This window comes from Tripterygium wilfordii, chromosome 17, assembly GCF_013401445.1.
Source record: "Tripterygium wilfordii isolate XIE 37 chromosome 17, ASM1340144v1, whole genome shotgun sequence".
In the NCBI taxonomy this organism is placed as follows: domain Eukaryota; kingdom Viridiplantae; phylum Streptophyta; class Magnoliopsida; order Celastrales; family Celastraceae; genus Tripterygium; species Tripterygium wilfordii.
In genome coordinates this window covers 970,743-991,322 of record NC_052248.1, presented here as the reverse complement: position 1 = coordinate 991,322, position 20,580 = coordinate 970,743, and the positions used below count along the sequence as shown (strand labels likewise).

The 20,580-nt window shown below is 37.6% G+C and overlaps 3 protein-coding genes across 6 annotated transcripts; 1 reads left to right on the top strand and 2 right to left on the bottom strand.

Moving 5' to 3' along the window:
• Positions 1-516: 516 nt before the first annotated feature.
• LOC119981616 (putative GTP diphosphokinase RSH1, chloroplastic) lies at positions 517-9,676 on the top strand. 4 transcript variants are annotated; one of them, XR_005464204.1, is made up of 25 exons: positions 517-833; positions 1,012-1,199; positions 2,489-2,665; positions 2,762-2,827; positions 2,926-3,018; positions 3,113-3,244; positions 3,345-3,446; positions 3,530-3,607; positions 3,697-3,768; positions 3,941-4,048; positions 4,201-4,298; positions 5,550-5,610; positions 5,701-5,763; positions 5,861-5,917; positions 6,008-6,109; positions 6,350-6,505; positions 6,610-6,741; positions 6,862-6,948; positions 7,079-7,150; positions 7,976-8,062; positions 8,140-8,593; positions 8,923-8,984; positions 9,066-9,134; positions 9,256-9,410; positions 9,500-9,676. XR_005464204.1 is itself a non-coding variant. In XM_038824689.1 (24 exons), the coding sequence occupies exons 1-24, from the start codon at positions 809-811 to the stop codon at positions 9,358-9,360; spliced, it is 2,634 nt and encodes an 877-aa protein (XP_038680617.1). In that variant the 5' UTR covers positions 517-808; the 3' UTR covers positions 9,361-9,676. The 4 variants fall into 4 exon arrangements, 2 of the variants coding, with proteins under 2 accessions (XP_038680617.1, XP_038680616.1); XR_005464203.1 differs by having other exon boundaries at positions 9,482-9,676; XM_038824689.1 differs by having other exon boundaries at positions 2,501-2,665; positions 9,256-9,676.
• Positions 9,677-10,601: 925 nt separating this feature from the next.
• Positions 10,602-13,399, bottom strand: LOC119981619 (60S ribosomal protein L19-3). Its single transcript, XM_038824691.1, has 5 exons — positions 13,235-13,399; positions 12,193-12,315; positions 11,566-11,879; positions 10,934-10,992; positions 10,602-10,855 (listed from the first exon to the last, which is right to left on the bottom strand). Exons 1-5 carry the CDS (start codon positions 13,344-13,346, stop codon positions 10,831-10,833), a joined length of 633 nt encoding a protein of 210 aa, XP_038680619.1. The 5' UTR covers positions 13,347-13,399; the 3' UTR covers positions 10,602-10,830.
• Positions 13,400-14,700: 1,301 nt separating this feature from the next.
• LOC119981618 (ethylene response sensor 1-like) lies at positions 14,701-19,558 on the bottom strand. The gene is made up of 6 exons (XM_038824690.1): positions 19,392-19,558; positions 17,581-18,627; positions 16,377-16,745; positions 15,998-16,264; positions 15,558-15,685; positions 14,701-15,321 (listed from the first exon to the last, which is right to left on the bottom strand). The coding sequence occupies exons 2-6, from the start codon at positions 18,484-18,486 to the stop codon at positions 15,081-15,083; spliced, it is 1,911 nt and encodes a 636-aa protein (XP_038680618.1). The 5' UTR covers positions 18,487-18,627; positions 19,392-19,558; the 3' UTR covers positions 14,701-15,080.
• Between the last annotated feature and the right edge of the window lie 1,022 nt (positions 19,559-20,580).

Genomic DNA, 20,580 nt, shown 5'->3' with positions numbered 1-20,580 from the left:
TCACGGAATTATGATCCATGCCCCGTTGGGCTCTTTAAATAACTCACTTATTGGTCTTTAACCCTCTCAGACCCTCAGTCACTATGAACACCCCCGATCAATGCAATGAGATGTGTCTATTTATCTCTCTCTTGAATCAAAATGGGAGCAGGTTTGAAAAAGAATCGTAGGAAGTCTAGGGTTGGACCCGTAAGGTCTCTTAATGCCTTCTTTATCTTCTCATCGGAGTTATTTCACAAAGCCAATTGGGAGAGAATCAATAAATTTCTTTTCGGGAGTGATTCATCCTTCCCGAACGCAGCATACAACTCTCTACTGTAATGCGCTCTCCAAGTGTGCCTGTTTCCCCTTTGCCGAACCACGCACTTTTTTTTTTGCACTTTCCGTTATAATCCACCTGGACAAATAGATTCACACGTGGAAAATTTATACGAAAAAGAAAAAAAAGAGCTTTGTATAAAACACTGAAACTCAAGGGGAAAGAGAAATATCTTTTTAAGTTTTTATCAAAACAGCTTTTGTGTGGCTTTCGCTAAATAAACTCTTGCTCTCTCTCTCTCTCTCTCTAGATTATCTCTTCCGCTCTCTGCTTTGAAATTCATCGCTTATTCGTCCGAAATCGTACAGTGTATCAATTTCCGAAACGCAACTCCTCTCAATGCGAGAGAGAGTCTTGGGATTCTTGTCTGCATCGCTCGTCACCTCTCGTCTGGCCAAATTCGAATCGACGAGCGTTTGAATTCTTATAATTTTTTGGATTTATTGCAGTATCGAGTTCGATGAGATGCCCTGATGCTTGCCATTAGAAATGGCTGCTAGTTCTTGGATGTCAGGTATGTTTGTCTCAACTGTGTCTTCTAGTCGAGGCATTTTGTTTGTCAGTTCTTGTCTTAAACCGTAGTACTGGATTAGTATGTTAAAATTCCTGTTAGTTTTTTAACGTTTTGAATTTTTAGCCAGGGTTTTGAGATAGTGTAGTTTTGAGTGATTGTGTGGCGTTGAATCCTGTAGTTTCTGTCGAATGCGTGAACGTATGTAACTTGACGAAAGGAGATGGGATTGGAAGTGGCTGTAGCATGATATCTTGTGCGTGGAAAGCTCCAAGGGCCTTGACTGGGTTTCTTGCCAGCACTGCACATCCTCCCCAGTGTTGGTCATTTTCATCCCGGCAAAATCGAAGAAGAAATCAATTGAAATCTGTAAGTTAGTTGAACACTTGATTTGCAGTCCCTTACAAATTGCATATGCAATTCATTGTAAATTTTAAATGCTATACATGATTAGCGTTTTTGACTTTCCTTCGTTTGATTTTTTTCAACTTTGCCGTGATTAAGTGGGGTAATATGTTTGATCGTTATGAAGTTATGCTAGTAGTTCTTGCTATGTTAACTATAGTATTTATATAAGGGCTGGTTTTTTTTACCTATTCTGAATGTTTAAGGGACTACTTAAAAATTTCCTACATAAGATTGCCATGACCAGCACAATTTATTTGCTTATCTTGATGTATTTCAGACTACAAATATTCAGAACACCGCATCTCCCCCTGAATGCACAAAAAGTAATGGAATAAATGATATGTTGCAACATATATTGTAAATGCTCTTTGAGAGCGAAATATGGTTTCAGGAACATTCGCATCTGCAGACATAATAATGTTTTTGCTTCCGCTTCTTTAATATCAAAGCCTTGTTTGAAAAAAGAATTCTATCGTCAGCAACATGAATCCTTAGTAATATTTTTATTGGAGTTCACTACGTCGAATTCACATGCCTTTCTGGCCTCACCCTCTCTCTTTTTAGTATGTTATACTTGAATTTTCGAACTTTTTTCATGCTCAAGAACCAAGATGTCCAGGTTTTATAAGCCCAAACCAACTTATGATCTAGTTTTTGTTTATCATTTCCTTCCTTGTGTTGCCGCACATCCACACAACATTCTCATTTTTGCTACAATTTTTGGTTTGAATATTGAAACTTTTTTTTTTGAAGAATTGCTATCGATAGCAGTTTTAAGAAATGAAAAATCCTCTTAAGTTTATTTTCATTCAAGATAATATTAGGTCTTTGATGGATCCTCTTTAGTGTTCTTTTTTCTTTCTTGAAATTATTTTGATCCTTTATGGCTCGTTCACTTGTTTTTCTCTATCAACTTTTATGATGAGATTCGCTAACTGAAGATGTCAGCAACATGAGAAACTTATTTTCTCATATACTGTTTTACGATTTCTTTTTCCTTACCTCTTTGCCCTGTTGATAAAATTCTTTATATGGTAGCAGGCTAGCAGCAAAACTATTATGGTGACATGACATGGCCAACTTTTATTTCTACTTTTATATATGCATCTAAAATATCCTTCTCACTTGAGCTTTTATGGGGCCACACCACTGCACCTCTCACTAGTTAAACTAACACTTTGGTGTTATTGCTTTGTTTATCTTATGGATGTGCTTGCATGGCCATCAACAATGACACCTGTTCCATTTGGTATTTTTTCCAGGGATGCGAAATCTTTGATGTAGGAGATTTCTTATCCACTGAAGCTTCCGACGTCATACTTCTTCATAAATTTTTCCTCTCAAGCTCTCATAGAAGATGGAAAATCTGCTGTTCTTTGTCACCCTCAGATAACTTTGTCGATGTTTCTCCCGAGACATTGTGGGAGGTAAAATTAAAGTATTTCCAACCTTAATATTTGATTATCATGCTGCAAACAGTTATTTGTAACTTTATTTTCCTGTTTATTGTGTGATTCTCTTAGGAGCTGAGGCCCACTATTTCATACCTCTCCCCAAAAGAGTTGGGATTGGTCCAAAATGCCCTTAAGGTAGGTGTGCTCCATCAAATTAGCTATTACATATTTACTCTTGCAAATCCATCTTTTTCAGTAGTCAGTGTATGAGAACTGTCTTCTGTTTGGTACAGCTTGCTTTCAAGGCACATGACGGTCAAAAAAGAAGAAGTGGAGAGCCTTTTATCATTCACCCTGTTGAAGTTGCTCGCATTCTTGGAGAACTAGTGAGTGATGCACATATTAGTATTTAGAAATATGCCCTTATTGAGATTCACTTTATATTCTACTTTGCATCTTAATTGTCACTTGTTCTTCTAGGAATTGGACTGGGAGTCAATTACTGCAGGATTACTGCATGATACGGTTGAGGATACAGATTTTGTTACTTTTGAGAGAATAGAGGAGGAATTTGGCGCTACAGTGCGCCACATAGTAGAAGGAGAAACTAAGGTGCTTTGATAATGTAATATTGGTATATTTGTGCTTAGCAGGTTACCACCATGTTAACTTTGAGACATATTGGTTTCCATTCCTTCCTTTTTTCTTGTAGGTATCCAAGCTGGGAAAATTGAAGTGCAAGAATGAGAATGATTCAGTTCAAGATGTAAAAGCTGATGACCTTCGTCAGATGTTTCTAGCCATGACAGAGGAGGTGGCCAATTCATTCCAATTTTTTCTGATGTCCTATGTTATCTGTTTTGAATTCATTGCAAACTAACACAACTGTTTTTACAGGTTCGGATTATCATTGTCAAGTTGGCAGACAGGTTGCATAACATGCGTACTCTCTCACACATGCCTCCCCATAAGCAGGTTTCTGCTTTCTATTTCTTTTTTCTTTTTGCTGGCTGCCGACTGTTCAGTTTTTATATTTAATTTTAACATTATCATGTCGTGTACAGTCCAGCATCTCAAAAGAAACACTGCAAGTCTTTGCTCCTCTTGCAAAGTTGCTGGGGATGTATCAAATTAAGGTAATTCTAGTGCCTCTTGTTCGTATTTCAAAACGTGCTTATCAGTTTCAGGGAATTACTTGGTCTTTAGATGCTAGTCACTCTACTAAGGGTCAAAGTCTGCTTTACAAATCGCTTTAAATGCTAGTCAAGCTACTTAATTTATGATCTTGTTTTCTTCTTGTACTTGCAGTCAGAACTGGAGAATCTATCCTTTATGTACACAAATGCTGAAGATTATGCTAAGATCAAGAGAAGAGTTGCTGATCTCTATAAAGAACATGAGAAAGAATTATTGGAGGTAATATTCCCCACCCCTGTTTTCAATGGAATAGGTAATATTCTTTGCTTTGCACTCAATTTTCACTGGGAAGGCATCTTCTTGTCTTTAGGCTTATAAGGTAAATTTCTGAGATGCGATTTTTCTTTTGTTTTTTTGGGTGCTTATATTAGGTAAACAGATTTTTGAAGAAAAAGATTGAGGATAATCAATTCTTAGATCTTATGACTGTGAAAACTGAAGTTCGATCAGTCTGCAAGGAGCCTTATAGGTGAACATTTGAATCTTCTACCAATTTTGTTCCTTCGATTATTTGGCTTGGTTTCTTTTGTTTAAAGTCACAATCCTTGCTATAATTGAGTACCATTGTTTCATGAATCTCTTGCATTTAGCCTTACAAATTGTGATTGATTAAGTGTTTAGATGGTTGTCCAATGTGTAAAGAAGCAAAATGATATTTAACTTGATTGTTGCACACCTATGCCTACGTGGATCAGAGGCATGGAAGTCTTACATGATAACCTGTAGAACTACGATTTGTATACAAGTGCTAATCAAGCTGATGATTTGTTATTTAAAATAAATCCTTAAAATGTAGCGGCCTTAGTCTTGAACATCTAGAGACGATCTACTATTTTGGATCTAATATCTTCATTTCTTATCTCCCTTCCATAGTATTGTCACATACCCACCTTGTAATCCGTTACAAACATTTTCTGATTTTCAAAGTTTGTTGTTTTCAAACAATCCAAAATTCTATGCAGGGTAGGAAGAATGCAACTATGTAGAATTTATCTTTAGGCCTCAAAAGGCATCCCTCTCACAGGAAAACTAGATGGGTTTTTTCATTCCAGCTAACTACCTTAAATTTATGAGATACAGCCATTTTAATGTCATCATCTTGAGTTATTGACAAAAATCCAAAAAAGCCCCATCATCAAATATCATAAAAATAAGCCTTTTTCAGCTATTCAAAATAATAAGTTGGATTCTCACTAATTTCTCATATGGATCCATATAGCTGACCCTAACATCATTTGGCATTAAGTCTTCAATGATGAGGACTAAGAACTTGATCTGGAATGTTATTGATATTTGTAGTCTATGTATTAGAAATTTAGAATCATACAAATGTCGTGACCAAAATATAGTAGATGTAATAAGCTGTGTAATGTGATGAAGACCAACTTCTGGGTTTTTTTTATATTCACAAGGGTACTAAAGCAGGCGCTTGGAGAAGAAGTTATCTATGTTTTACTTGTCAGAAATTATTTATTAAGTGTGAATTTTGTGGAATTTGGGCTACATTTCCTTTTCATGGTACTTGGAAAAAATGGTAGGACCCAACTTGAATATTTTTAGTGTCACTTGTACTTGCATCTAACAAGCTAAAGTAAATATATTTCAAAGTGTTGGCCCACCTTGTTGGAAGATGATTGTCACTCATGTACTGTTGTGTGCATTGTTTTGAAGGAAGTTATGTATGCTTCTAATTCAGACATTTCTTTTTATTTACTTGCAGTATTTACAAAGCCGTGCTTAAGTCTAAGGGTTCAATTAATGAATTTAACCAAATAGCACAGGTTTGTTCCGATATTGTCCATCTCGCCATTTTGGACCCATTTTATAATGAAACTCATCTGCTTGTTAATGGTATTCCCTCCTGTAACCAGCTTCGTATCATCGTAAAACCAAAGCAATGCATTGGAGCTGGGCCTTTGTGCAGTCCACAGCAGGTAACTCCGCATCCTTCCTATGGAAATGCGGTGTGTGTTGCTGTAATCTATGCTTAATATTCAATGGAGGTAACTCTCATTCCTTTATCTGTTGCAGATATGTTACTATGTTCTTGGCTTGGTTCATGAAATCTGGACCCCTATTCCTCGTGCTGTGCGTTTTCTGTTTTCTTCACCTGGAGGTATATTAGTTTAGTAAACACTACTGATATAATGTTAAGAAATATCATTTATTCTTGAACAGATGAAGGACTATATTGCAACCCCAAAACCTAATGGCTATCAAAGTCTACATACAACTGTGATTCCATTTTTATATGAAAGCATGTTTCAGTTGGAAGTTCAGGTAGGTTTGCTTGTTATTTTGTCTTTGAGCAACTTATATTTTCCTAAAGAGTTTGGAATCCAACTTTTAGCGAGTTGAGCTGAATGAATTATTATGTTCTCTTTTTAAATCTCTATTTCTGTTTTGAAACTGCATTTAAAGTTTTACAATATTATTCTAATTTTTTTTATAGTCTTTTATAGTTATTGGCTTTACTACCCAGAAGGTATTTAATTATATATCGGTATCAACTTTTGGCAGATAAGAACTGAAGAGATGAATCTGATAGCTGAGAGAGGCATTGCTGCTCATTATAGTGGGAGAGTGTTTTCCACGAGCTTAGTTAGTCATGTAATGCCAACTGGTAGAAGTTCTGGGAAGACAGACCGTCTTAACAATGCCAATATTGCACTTAGGGTACATAAGCTGTTGATATACTTTTGGGTATTCTCAGAAATTATGTTTTTAAGTACCTTGGTTTTTTTGCTAATTTCACGGATGAAGTCATTCTTTGCCTCCAGATTGGATGGCTGAATGCTATTAGAGAATGGCAAGAGGAGTTTGTTGGCAATATGACATCCAGAGAATTTGTAGATACCATTACCAGAGATCTATTGGGCAGTCGAGTCTTCGTGTTTACACCAAGGGGAGAGGTGAATATTGTATTGCTTTACGTAAAAGGGTTTTCTTGGGCAAGAGACCTCGATCGTCTATATATTGGACACCAAGCAGTTTATGCTTTTAACATATTTTTCTTTTTTCTTCCTTTGCAGATTAAAAATCTGCCTAGGGGGGCCACTGTTGTTGATTATGCTTATATGATACACACTGAAATTGGCAACAAAATGGTGGCTGTGAAGGTTTTTTTCTTCCCATTATTTGATATGTTCCTGTACTGAGTTCACTGCCGTTTATCTGAACAAAACAAAAGCTAAACCAGAAAAGGTTGTTGAAAATTTAAGTCTCAATACCCGATTTTGTTTACTGCAGGTCAATGGCAATCTTGTTTCTCCTGCACATGTACTTGCTAACGCAGAAGTTGTGGAAATAATCACCTATAATGTTAGTATCTATTAACCCTTGTCTAAATTTCTCCTTTATGTGGAACCTACATGACTTAATATGCGAGTCCTTTTAGGTCTTGCTAATAAATTGTCTGAAAGTACTATGTACTGTGCATGATAAGAAATGAAGATATTGAACTTCCACTCTTCCTGAAGTTTTAATAGGTTTGGAAGTCATCCGTAGTTTGCGCTGGATGTTTCTTTTTGGTGTTTTGTAGCCACTTGAACCATATAGTTGTAATGACCGAACTTAATGCCTGCAAGCTACCGTCTACGTTGGCCCACTGGTTCCTGTGGTTTTGTCCTCAAGAGGCGCTTGGCAAGGTTAGGTCCAAGTGCTCCATATATAGTATAAGCTATTTTCCATGTACCCAGTATGGGACTGGGAACTCATGATACCTTCTTCCCAGATCTCTAAAGTCCTTGTTAGGGCCCAAATTCACTGCGAGGGCAGCCTGGCAGGGGAGTGCTGTTGATACCATTTATAATGGCCTAGCGTGATACCATTCATAGCAATGTTGCCTAGGGCCTGCTGATTTTGTACGTTTAGACGTCTCAGTTTAAAGTACTAAAAAATGCCATGGATGGTATGTCTAAGGCCCTATATAAATAATAGTATTGAGCCAATTGCCTTTCATCTGTTGCGGCTTGGGTCTCACAAATGGTGGTTGGTTTCTATTATTTTTCTTTTTTCTTGTATCCTCAAGTTTTAATTGTTCTCTGGGCTCTTTGAAAGCTGGTTGAGTATTTGTGTAAAACTTCGCATGCGCAGATTTATTATCTCATGTTTTTGCAATGTCCTGTTAACTTCCAATTTCTTCAGGCTCTCTCCGGCAAATCAACGTTTCAAAGGCACAAGCAATTGTTGCAACATGCAAAAACACGCAGTGCCAGACACAAGATAATGAAAGTAGGTCATGTTTACATAAATTGTACTCCGACTTTTAGAAGCTGCTTCGGCTACTAAAATATTAATGTTCTGTTCAGTTTCTAAGGGAGCAAGCTGCATTATCTGCTGCTGAAATAACAGCAGATACAGTTCATGGTTTCATTACTAATTATGGAGAGGACAATAAAGAAGTCTTAAATAATTCTACGTTCAACAGACCTTTATGGGAGAAATTTTTTACCAAAATTGTGGGGAAAAGGCCATCCGCGGGTGGAAGCTTTGCAGATGTCTCTGCATTAAAAAATGGAAGTGCTCGAGTCCCCAAGGTTAATGGGAAACATGACAAGAATATGCGACATGTGAGTTTGCTGGCAGAAGGAGAGTCACTGTTGCAGGGAAATGGTGTCGCCAAAATGCTGCGGGCCAACTTCCCAAGGTACAAAGAAGTCTTGCCCGGTCTAGAAAGCTGGCAAGCTAGCAAGATTGCTTCTTGGCATAGTCTTGAAGGACACTCCATCCAATGGCTTTGTGTGGTTTGCATAGATCGAAAAGGTAATATTTATCCTTGGAAATGATTATGCTATTTCGCTTTATTTCTCAGGAGATTTGAGGTAATAGAGTGGGAATTCTACTTGGCACTCAAACTACGAAAATTACAGTTTCCATGAAGCTCATAAATTAGGGAAGTTGATAGAAGACCCAAATAAAGTGCTAAAAAGATTTTCATCAAATTTGTCATCTGTGTCCATATCCTTTGGTTGTAATTGGACAACTTTCTCCTGGTGGCATCTCCCTCTGAAATATGACTTGGTTGGCATAAGTGTACTACTTCAATTGCTGTTTCATTTTGGTCAATAACTTGCATATGAACAAAATTTCAGGTATCTTGGCTGAGGTTACCACGGCATTAGCAGCTGTTGACATCACTATATGTTCTTGTGTGGTGAGTTTGTTTAACATCTATTGCCTTGAAATATGTGTCTGTTAACTATTTTTAATGACACATTACAATTTTGGTGATCAGGCTGAGAATGATCGAGGGAGTGGTATGGCAGTCTTATTATTTCATGTCGATGGCAACCTTGAAAGTTTGGTAGGACAGTGACCATTTAATTTGTGTCGTAGTTCTTTGTCTTTTTTCCTCTCTCTTTTTTTTCTAGACATATCATCAAACAATCTAAATCTGATATAGGACCTGCTTCTATCTCCTTCAGGTAAATGCGTGCTCGAGCGTGGATCTAATTCTGGGTGTTCTGGGATGGTCTACTGGTTGCAGCTGGCCAGGCTCAATTGAAAGTCTTCAATATATTAAAGGCTAACTAGTCAATGGAGATGCCCAAATGGTTCACTCAGCAGTCACAAGCTTTGGGTATGAAGTTTTGTCCCTTGAAAATGGAATTCTGGAGTTATATAGTAGATTTTTAATCTTTTGTTACACAGTATACCATGGTAATCCAGATGAAGCCAACTGAGCAAGGCCTGGATTCAGGGCATTGTATATAGAGAGAGGAGCGGTTGATAAAGGAATATACTCTTGTATAGTTACAAGAAGGCAAATTTTATACGTAGAGTTGGTTGTATGAAACAACCTTGGGTGCCTTGTCCTACATATATCCTACAATTTTATTATTCTTCCTCCTGGTGCCATATTCATATATTCTTATTTCTTCCCGACGTCCATAATTAGAGTGTAGATGGGAGTACACTTGTAAAGTTAGAAGATGGCAGAACCTTTATACGTCCAGTTGGTCATATGAAACCACAAAATCTGTTGGTTGGAGAATATTTGTTCTTTCTTTGTCCATGTTTACTCTTTTGCTCTCTATATCGATATCTAATTGCAAAAAAATTTTCTATTTGGGTTGTTTTTTACATGTTCATGCCATTTTAGAATCAACTTGATTATGATCAAAATTAGGAGTTCAGTTTCGGAAGAGGGTGGAGGAGAAGGAATGCGATCTCAGATGTTTGTAGCAGAGTTAAGCAGCAAATAAGCGGGCCAGCACCACAAGGCCAGCCAGGCCCAGTCCTCGGGTATTTGAGTTTCATGGGCCGATCCAGCACCACCCTCAAAACTCACGTGCCGGGTCATCTCGGCCCACTTTAGAGTCTTTAGATTGCAAGAGAGTATGACGTAAATTAATTACCGTACGATAAGTAGATTAAAATCTGCATTGACACGAGACAGGCACATATTCCTACATCTGGAAGGATTTCGCTCAAGGTTACTTTCGTAATTTCGATCTCTTCTATGATAGGAACTTGGCCCTGAGTGCTTGATGGGATGGGCAAGCCCTTACCGGTTTGAGACATTAGGTATGGGTTTTCCGACTTACTGTACTTGTTATCTACAAGAAAAACCATATAGAACATACGAAGGATAAAAGTAGAAATGGAACAATACTTGAATCATTTCAAAATGCCAAGGGCCACAAAAAGCACGCCTCAGTAGGATTTAGGACGAATTCAAAAACTCTAGAAATCTAGAGGTATGTTTAAGAAACATGATTGGCAAATTGACAAAACATTTATATAAGCTTTTAAAGCAGAAACCTAAGCGAGAAAAACAAACATCAAGAATATGAAACGCATTCAACAGAGCAATGGCAGAGCAACACAAGTAAGCTCAATATCAAAATATTCGTACGATATTCTAGGGCACAAAGTGACGGAATATAGAGTAATAACAATGTCCCAAAAAAAGATAACAGAAACCGACTTAACAAAACTGATCTGCATGAGTAACAGGACAACTTGAAAATCTCAGGTCAGAAATTATAACAGCTTCCTCACTTCTTGGATTTCTTGGATACCCTGCAGTTCAGACAAAAATTAAATATATGAAAGGCAACCAAATCTAGAAATCAAACTAAGCGCACAGAATATGCTTACTCGGTTGGTTGAGCTGCAGCTGGTGGTGGGACAACAGCTGGTTTGTCTCCCCCAAGACCCTGAATCAAAGATAATTAAAGGTGTCACATGTAGAATACAACCACCAAACTCATCAGTTAACAGAAATGATTCTACACGAGTAAAAAAAAACTTGAACGTGATACTTGATTTCATAAGGCGAATATCTCGAGTCTAAATAAGAACTAGTGTGTACACTAATCAGTTGATGACAACACCTATGTTCTACACAGAAAATCTTTGAGCCTCAAGTAGCATATTCATTCTCACAAAGGGGAATCATTTGATGGTACAAAACTAATAGAGATAAAAAAATCTGAAAGCTTCATGAATCAGAACAGGAAATATTTACATATAACACATTGAACAATTCATTTTTGATGATTCCAATCTATTGTTTGACATGATAGACCTTACTTCTCGCAACTCATTATGTCTGCTAGAATTGGGTCGTACCACCATTGTGTCTTTTTACTATACTTTCCTTTGATGCTCAAAAAATAATCATTCATTATTTCCAGGGAAAAGATCATACTAATAATTTCATAAAACCAAATTTTCAGCTAAAAATGTATCTAGCATTGTCACAGATCATCAGCAACCATAAATGTTACCTGCGCAAAACGCTCTTCCCTCCTAGCGATTTTCCTTTCCCTGCTTGCCTTATTCTTTGCCCTTTTAGCCTCAAATTGGTCGGACAAAGTCTTCTCTCTTGCCTTCTCAGCCTTGGACTTGTGAATGCTCTCCATTAGAACTCGCTTGTTCTTAAAGACATTACCCTTCACCTTCATGTACATATCATGGTACATGTGCCTATCAATCTTCTTAGATTCCCTGTACTTGCGAAGCAAGCGCCTTAGAACACGCATCCTTCTCATCCATAGAACTTTCGTCGGCAGCCTTGCCTCCCTTGTACCCTTACGCTTACCTGCAATATTTGGTATTAAATGCTAAGTTAGCAACAGCTAAAGAAAAACATGTTCCTCTCATCCTCTCTACCAATAGACTGTATGGCAAAGTTTTCTTCGATACTTTTTTTAAACTACCAAGGAATGAGTTAATGATTTTAGAACCACAAACATCATAAGAGTTCTTATTGGGATCTTAAGAACTTAGCCATGTTAAGGGAACAAACAGAAGGAAGAAACGTTTAATAAAAGAACTCATGAGCGTCTTATCCACAAATCATGAAACAGAAAATCACATGATTTCATTAACTATGAGAAATCATAGTCTCATACCATATCCAGAATGACGTCCCTTTCTCTTGGCCTCCTTCATGCGGCGTGCACGGGAACGAGAATGAATCTTAGTTGGCTTCCTGATAATAAAACCATCCTTAACCAACTTCCTGACGTTCTGACCTGCAGTCAAGAACCATGCATTATAGAAAAAATAAACATTGAACATGCTAAAGCCTGGCACCAAGAATTTCAGTGAAAATACTAGCAGTGTAAGAAGCACTGAGTGCATTTGTAGTACTTAATAGCAACAATTTCAAGTAAATTTTCAGAAATTTATTGACAACCTTCAAAAACAATTCTAAGTCATACATGGCAAACATACAATTTGCTAAAGTAAAAAAATATTGTATCACAAAGATTCTTAGGTTCCAAATAGACTAAGAAGCTGCAATTACAAACATAAAATCAAAGAACCAGGAGTGTTAATGCACACAGCAAACCTTGTGAACAGCCGATGGTCAATGGAAACTTGTAAAACCACCACCGCCCGTGGACAAGCTTCTCAATTATCAATATCAAGTCAAAGCATAAAGGCTATTGAGACTAAGCAAAAATCAAATACTCAATAACGCACTCATTGGTTCAAGTTTAATCCCCATATTTATCTCCATTTTCGAAAGGAAGATCCATCAAATAGTTCTACCCAAAGTTTATGGTAAAACAAAAATAAAAATTCCATGGATATTATAACTTAAAATGTAACGCAACAGGAAAAAAAATTACACAAGAACTACATATATATATATATATATATGAAGGATACGGTCTTGAAAACAAAAAATTCTATGGAACTATACAAGTACAAGACCCCCTGATTGGGCGACAGGAGTTAATCAGAGGTAAAATCTGAACAAACAATAATCAAAATCTTAAACAGACACACGATACTCTAATAAAACGACTTATGACGCCGATTTCTCACTTATGGCACAATCAGTATAAAACAACAGAAAGCAAGCCGGTTCAACATCACACTTCGAATCAAATCGACACGAAATCAGGGAAAATCTACTTCAGTAGGGAAAGAAAAACAACGCACGGGAGTTGGCCATGGAGATATCGTTGACTTCATTTGGATCAAGCCAAACTTTCCCTCTCCCACACTTGAGGACGCTGGCGGCGAGCCGCTTCTGTAGCTTGAGCGACACCATATCTCTCTCTCTCCCTCACAGTCTCTCTTCGCAGCTGCTACAGCCGAGAAGATGAGAAATGCAGTGATAGCGGCTATATATAGTAGCCTTTTTTCGAACTAGGGTTTGGAGGAAAAGTAACTACTATTTGGGCCGGATCTATTTTCCAGTTGAATCCTGGGTATATGGTGGCCTCATAGAGTGGGCTGGGTCAGTTACAAAAGGGTTGCAATTGGGCCAAAGGCCCATAGTTTCTTATTTGAAGGACCTTTTCCTTGTCCTATAAGGCTATAAATAGAGTCTAGAGTACTAGACCAACTTAGTCCATTCTCAACACAGTTTATCCACGTATCACCAAACAAAACAAAAAAGAAAAGAAAATCCCAATTTATGTTATCATCTTATTCATTTTTAGAAACTTAGAACTGCTCCTTAACCAATATAATAGTACATTGAATTAAAATTCAGATTTAGTGACAATTATTTATGTTTAGTTGCAATTTTGAAGAGATGTATTAGAAAAATCAACATGTGGACCTTTGTGGGCCTGTATTTAATATGGGCTTGTGTGTTTCAACTTCAAACCGAAAATAGATAACCAAATAAAAACAGGTGTAACGACTATGTGGATGAGCATAGACGCTCAAGTCAATCTCTAATCTCAAGTGGTGAATATTTTAATAGTCAAAGAATCATCCCTTTACCTTTTACCACATCTTCACTTATATAGTGGCATTTCGTGATCACTGTTTACTTTCTGCTGACATAACTTCGCACAATCAGCAGGATCGGCCTTACTTGGCCGATCTTGCACATGAATGGTGGGATTGTTATAACTACTCCAGTTTATAGGCCCGCTGTCCTTTGCTTGACATATGTCCAGATCCTATTGGTATTTAAGTTGACTTTGTACTATGAGGTTTTATTCCTCAACACAACCTAAACACATCAAAGTGATGTTGTCTACCCTAGGCGAAAGGCTGTCATGAATACGAGGAAGCACGGCGATGGCTTGTTACGCATCTCAAATCGCTTGGATGTGGCCTAGTGAAGCACTATATAATAGATTCTCTCCCCCTCCACTATATAGATGTATGGACTCATGACAAAGGCCAATACGAATTTGTTCTCTTGTGTCATCTACGAAGTATTTAGACTCAGAAAACCCATCACTCGTGAGAGAAGGATTATGCCAATTCGATGTGAGAAGTCTTGACAAAATGTTAGCAGTGGAATAACTATCTCGTTATAAATGGCCTTGGATTGTTATTGTAGCTTCAGAACTAGCAATCCCAAGCTTTTTGGTATTTACTGATTGACATTAGATAACTGATGCTCATTATGAGCTCCTAATGCTGCATACCCAAAAAGATCAATAGAAAACAACCAGATTTATAACCCCAGACATCTGCTCAATACTGCTACTACCTATTACTTCATCGATTCTATGCATTTACAATCCACTGAATTCATACATGGTCTTGCCATTCTTTTGTAGCGTGACATCACAGCAAAGTAGCAAAACTTATGATTACAACATAGTCATTCATGGCAGACTTTCATGCCATTCCTTATATTTTTCTGTTGCGGGTTATGCGCCAGAGTTAATCTCATGTACCATTCTGTAGAGTGACGGGTAAGGAATGGTCTACGGTAGCGAAATTCTTTGTCGGGTAAGATTTCAGACACCACCAAAAAGGACATTCACCATCACCATAAGCAGGCTCCTGACATTATGTCCGCTTCCTCTGGTATCTAAAAACTTCTGTGGTAATGAGGATTAAAAGAAGCTACCAAATTGTTGTTTCTAAATGTTGGATTATGTCCAGTATGATCTGTGGTCCCATGACTCGATTGACTTCTAGATGCTATTTGGTGCACAGATGAATTGTTAGGACCGTTGCAAATCTCCAATTTAACTGTGAACGTAACCACACAACCTTTGTTGAGGCCTTCACTCTCAATCCAGATGTGACCTCCCATGATATTTACGAACCTGATCAGCGCAATTAAAGAAGTGTAAGAAATAATGAACAAGCAATACAGAGAGAAGCAAGCAGAGAAACCGTTCTGGTAACTGCACATGTAAGATGTGCCTTACTAACCAAGATTTTCCGGGCATTTTAATATAACGGTGTGATGCCCAGAAAAATATTGAAACATCATTTTCCAGAGTGCTTAGGGAAAGAATCCATTAAAAAAAATTAGAAAGAGAAGAAATTCAGAATCTACCGTTTACAAATGGCAAGTCCAAGGCCTCCGCCATCAATATCTCTACTGGACCCACCTCGAGGTTGAGCAAATTTGGTGAAAAGATGTGGGATATCTTGCGGGACAACCCCACAACCAGTATCCTTAACCTGCAGCAAATAAGTGATAGATTTAACAAATGTGGAAACCAATATACCCCTAAAGAATCAATATAATCATGAGAACAGGTAAAGGCAAAAAATTTCATACATAGAATGTTTATGTGGTCTTGTCAGTAATTTCTTTTTGCCTTGCATATGGCAAGTGAGGTAGCATTAGAAAGCATATAGCAATTAGCAAACAAAATTTTTTATAACAAAATATACATGAAACTCCCAGAATTATGGTCGTATATAGTACAACAAGAGATTCCTTGTGCATAATTTTATAAGACCAAGACAAGAAATTCATCAATAAGAAACCTGCACTCGTAGGTAAAAGTGACCATCACTTGGAGCCGGGACATATTCTGGAGGCTGCCAGTTTCTTGAAGACTCAGGTTTTGCAACAGAAGCTTTAATGGAAACATATCCCTCCTTCGTGAATTTCACAGCATTACCCAAAACATTCAGAACAGTCTGCATAAGCCGTTTCTCATCACCAACAGCACAATGGGGTAAATCTGGTGCCAGAAATGAAGATATAGATAACTTCTTCATTGATGCGATTGGTTTTATTAAATTAATGACCTGCAATTACAAATAGGAGACTACATTAATTTTTCCACATTGTCTACATGTGTCAAATTGAGCCAACATAATTTGGAATCCATTTCTTAAGCATGATATCAACAGTGGTTACCTCCTGGAAAATGCCATGAAGACTGAACATTCCGGAGTCTAATTCAAGGCTGCCATCTTCAAGCCTAGCGAGATCTAGAACATCATTAATAAGTGTTGCCATAAGGTTGCTGCTTTTTAGAACTGTCTCTATCATAAACCTTTGTTCTGGAGTTAAATCAGTTTCCAAAAGAAGTGAACACAAAGCAATAATTGCATGCATTGGTGTTCTCATCTCATGGTTCATGACGGCCAGAAAATCATTTCGAGCACGGACTGCCTTCTCTGCCTCGCGACGAGCTAGTTCTAAGGCAAAATTCTGCTCCATGAGCTGATCACGAGCCCGCGTGGAGTCTTCTAGAATAGCAGCATGAGAAAGAGCAACAGCTACCTATATGAGCTTCAAGTGAGTTAATCATTCAAGAAACTATTATGGGCGCCTTGCATGCATGACTAGAAAACTAAAACTACAACATCAGGCATTTCTTAACCAGCTCAATTTTTACAATGTATACAACTTAATAACCAAACGCATAAATTAGATAAAGTAACTCGCATAAAAGATATCAAACTTGCATCTGATATGGACTGATGTTTTCAATAGCCGTAATTAGCCTCAACTTTGGGACTTAGAATGTATATCTAAGACATGACCATGGTCAATCCAACATCAAAACAAAAATCTTAATTCTTCTCCGAAAGGCTCAAACAGGACAAACCAATGCAAATGAAATCAATTAGAGTAAGTACTCTCTTTCACAGTCTTGCTAGAAGGGGAGGGGAGTGAGTTGGCTTGAAAGAGATGAGTTACCTAAGGAATACCACATTCAATAGGACATAATTAACTGAAGAAAAGTTGACCTGGTGAGTTACAATCAATTTTAGCTTTAAAGTCCGTGACACTAATAAAACCAGAAAAGGGGCTCTTTGGAGACGAAACAAGAAACAGATGCTTGAAGATTTTGAAACTATCACTCACTCTGGACCTTTTGCTGAGCAATAAACTTACTAACATACGCCAAAACATCGAACTTTCAACGCCCAACACAAGAGTCAAAACAAACCGACCAGTTCCTAACGTTTTGAAACTTCAGGCATAAAATGGCAAAATGTGTATGTAGCCTCATCCCAGCTGTCAGAGGATTATGGCAAAATAAACTCATAAACTTCTGTCTAAGAAAATCATAATACAATAGGATAAAGCATTTCAAGCATGACAGACGTACCTGGTCTGCAACAACTTCAACAAGTTCCAATTCATGGTCACGCCATTTTCTGGCATTATCTGTCGGGAGAATCAGAACCATGATGGCATAGCTTTTTGTAGAGAGGTTAGGCCAATTGTTAATTTGGAAATTTGAGAGATGTAAAAGAGGTACCCGGACAGCAACGACCTCAGGAGGAACGTATCTTCCTACAAGTGGTCTGATTCTTGCCAGTGGGCAAGTATATGGTATACGTTCTGCTTGTGCACTATCAAGAACTCGTTTAACTACAGGAAGGTTTATTGGCACAGAAGATGCCACTTGTATTTGGTAATTAAGAGTATGAGAAAGATGCAGATTTACACCACCATGTGATGGCATCCATAGTGCACACTCCTCTAGGTTTAAGGTCCTACCAAGCTCAACGAGAGTGGTTTTCAAGATGGTATGTCTGTCAAGTGTGCTTCGAATTTCATGAGTAAGCATTCTGACATGCCTTCCAGCTTCTTCTTGAGTAAGAATAAGGCCCATCTCCCTGTCAAGCTCTTCAGCCTTGTTTTTTAGAAATAATTCCCGTGTTTTAACACTTAATAGATCAGGAATAATATGAACAAGCGTCAAAGCAGTGGAACATGATACAACTGCACAAGCTATCTTTGCAACAGTCATCACTATAGCAACTACTTTAGAGTGCATGAAGAATGTCCACAAGTTTATAAAGTGAGTTGCGCCACATAGAACAATAAAAGCACCAAACTGCATGAGCACCCATCTGTATGGGAAGAATGAGGACTTCTGCACAAAATATATGAGCTCAAGGGGAATCGAAAAATATGCGAGGGCAATGAATACATCAGAGATATACTGATATTTCACTAGAAGTTCATCTGGGGGCCACTGTGAGTCAATGCAATCACAGGAATCCATTAGCCGAAACTGCCTTGAAAAAATGTTAGGATCCCAAGATAATGCCGGATATAGACGAGTTCACAAAGTAGAATCAGTCACTGATGCTTGGAGAAGTATCTTCCTAGAACATAAGCGCTATTCGAGACTGCTCATTCAGTTCTGTTGAAATTCACATGAGAAAAAAATCATCAATATCAGTGGATGCTAGGACTTGAAAAATCGTGTCACATTTATGAAAAAATTCAAATCCAACAGCACAAATGAAAGCAAGAAACAAACTGATCCTATCACAAGTCTGGTAACTAGTCCCGTTCTCTCAACTAGAACCAAAACTAAAGATTTGAACCGTCATATGTAATGCCAACATACAAGGACACCATTCAAATTTTCTGAAACTTTTGACCACTCCTTCGGCAAACACACGGGAATCATTTCACCCTCCACAAAATAAGCATTACTATCATACAGTACACAATGATTTTTGCTATTCTCCACTATATTTATTTTGTATTGGAAAATATTTGAAAGTACAGGATACATTTCAAAAGTTCCCCACAGAAACAACAGAGCCAATATAAGTTTTCTCAAACTGAACTTAGTATTTCTCCCATAATCCATCTTGATCAAATAAACTGACACAGTTAACCCTAATTCCACAAAGATCATCCAACAAAAACCCAAATTCAAACCCCAGAAAACGCTGAAGTTCCACCAAGAAATTCTTGTAATAGCTTAACAATAACGCAAACATGATCAAAAGAACTCAACAGATTGCCCATTCCTAATCACGATTAAAACTTCGAATCCGGCTTCCCAAACATTCTCATTACAAATCAAACAACCATACAATAACAACTACAATCAAGTTCATAGCAAATAATGAATCTCAAAGACAAGAACGAAGGAACGGAGATTATAATTACCAAACTAACGAAGAAGAAGAAGTACGCGGCCAGAGATCAGGTACAGAGGATGTGGGCGTGATCTGAGCCGTCTGTTTGCGCTGTGTGTCTGTAAGAGCTCTCGTACATTGAACTTGGTTCAAAGAAGAGTAACGGTGTTAAGAAGCAGAAAATAAAATCATCATGGAGACGAAGGCAGGCACCGCATCACACTAAATAGTAAGCTCAAATAGAGCTGGCTCGTGTGGACAATCTGGCTTGCACGTGTGCAGCAATCCCATTGCATACTACTTCCGGTAAGGCAAATGCAATGGTGAAGTGGTATTGGGCCAACAAAGATGTTGTCTTTTGCTGATGTGGCTGTATTGTAAAATGTGTTTTGCTTATGTGGCTGTATTGGGATAAGTGTTTTGCTGATGTGGATGTATTGATATTTAATGTTTTGGTGTAGTTTTGTTGTGGATAATATGGAGGAATGAAATGTTGTTGGGTTGGGTGGAAAGAGAAAGTGTGTGGGAAGAAAAAGTGTATAGAAATTTGTGTTTTGCTGATGTGGCTGTGTTAGAATACGTGTTTGACTTGACTTTTTGTGTAATAGAGGTGGGACCGGGCCAACAAAAATGTTGGCCCAGTAAATTGTTTCTTATTCCATTTGCCCTAATCACTACCAAAAAAAGTAGGTTGAAAATTTGGGTATTTAAGCAATATAATAAAATTCAGACAATCAACTGTGTTGTATACATTTTTCTAATCTGATAAATACACCGTACAAATTTGTTGTTTTCACATTTCTTATGGGCTTAAACTCAGATAGTCATATATGTATGCACAAAATTTCTCACCTAATGATAGGATAAGTTCTGCCAAAGTATAACGCATGGCCATAGAGATATTGCTCCGAATGAGAATCATACTCATTATCACCCGGGTCCATATGATTTGATCCCAAAAAATTTCACCAATTAAATTTTCATTCGAGTGGTTATAAGTCCGTTGTGTCTAACAAAGTACAAGAAGAAAGGAAAGGAAAATTAAATATTAATTAAGACTTTAAAGATTATCAACTTTTGAATGATATTGGTCTTCATTACTATTTGAAAGGTATCCAACCATAATTTCAACTATGAAATATGAATGCCCCGCATTCTTACAGTCAAATTTTCAATAAAAAAAATCAAAAGACAAGGGTAATATACACATTAGAATCTTC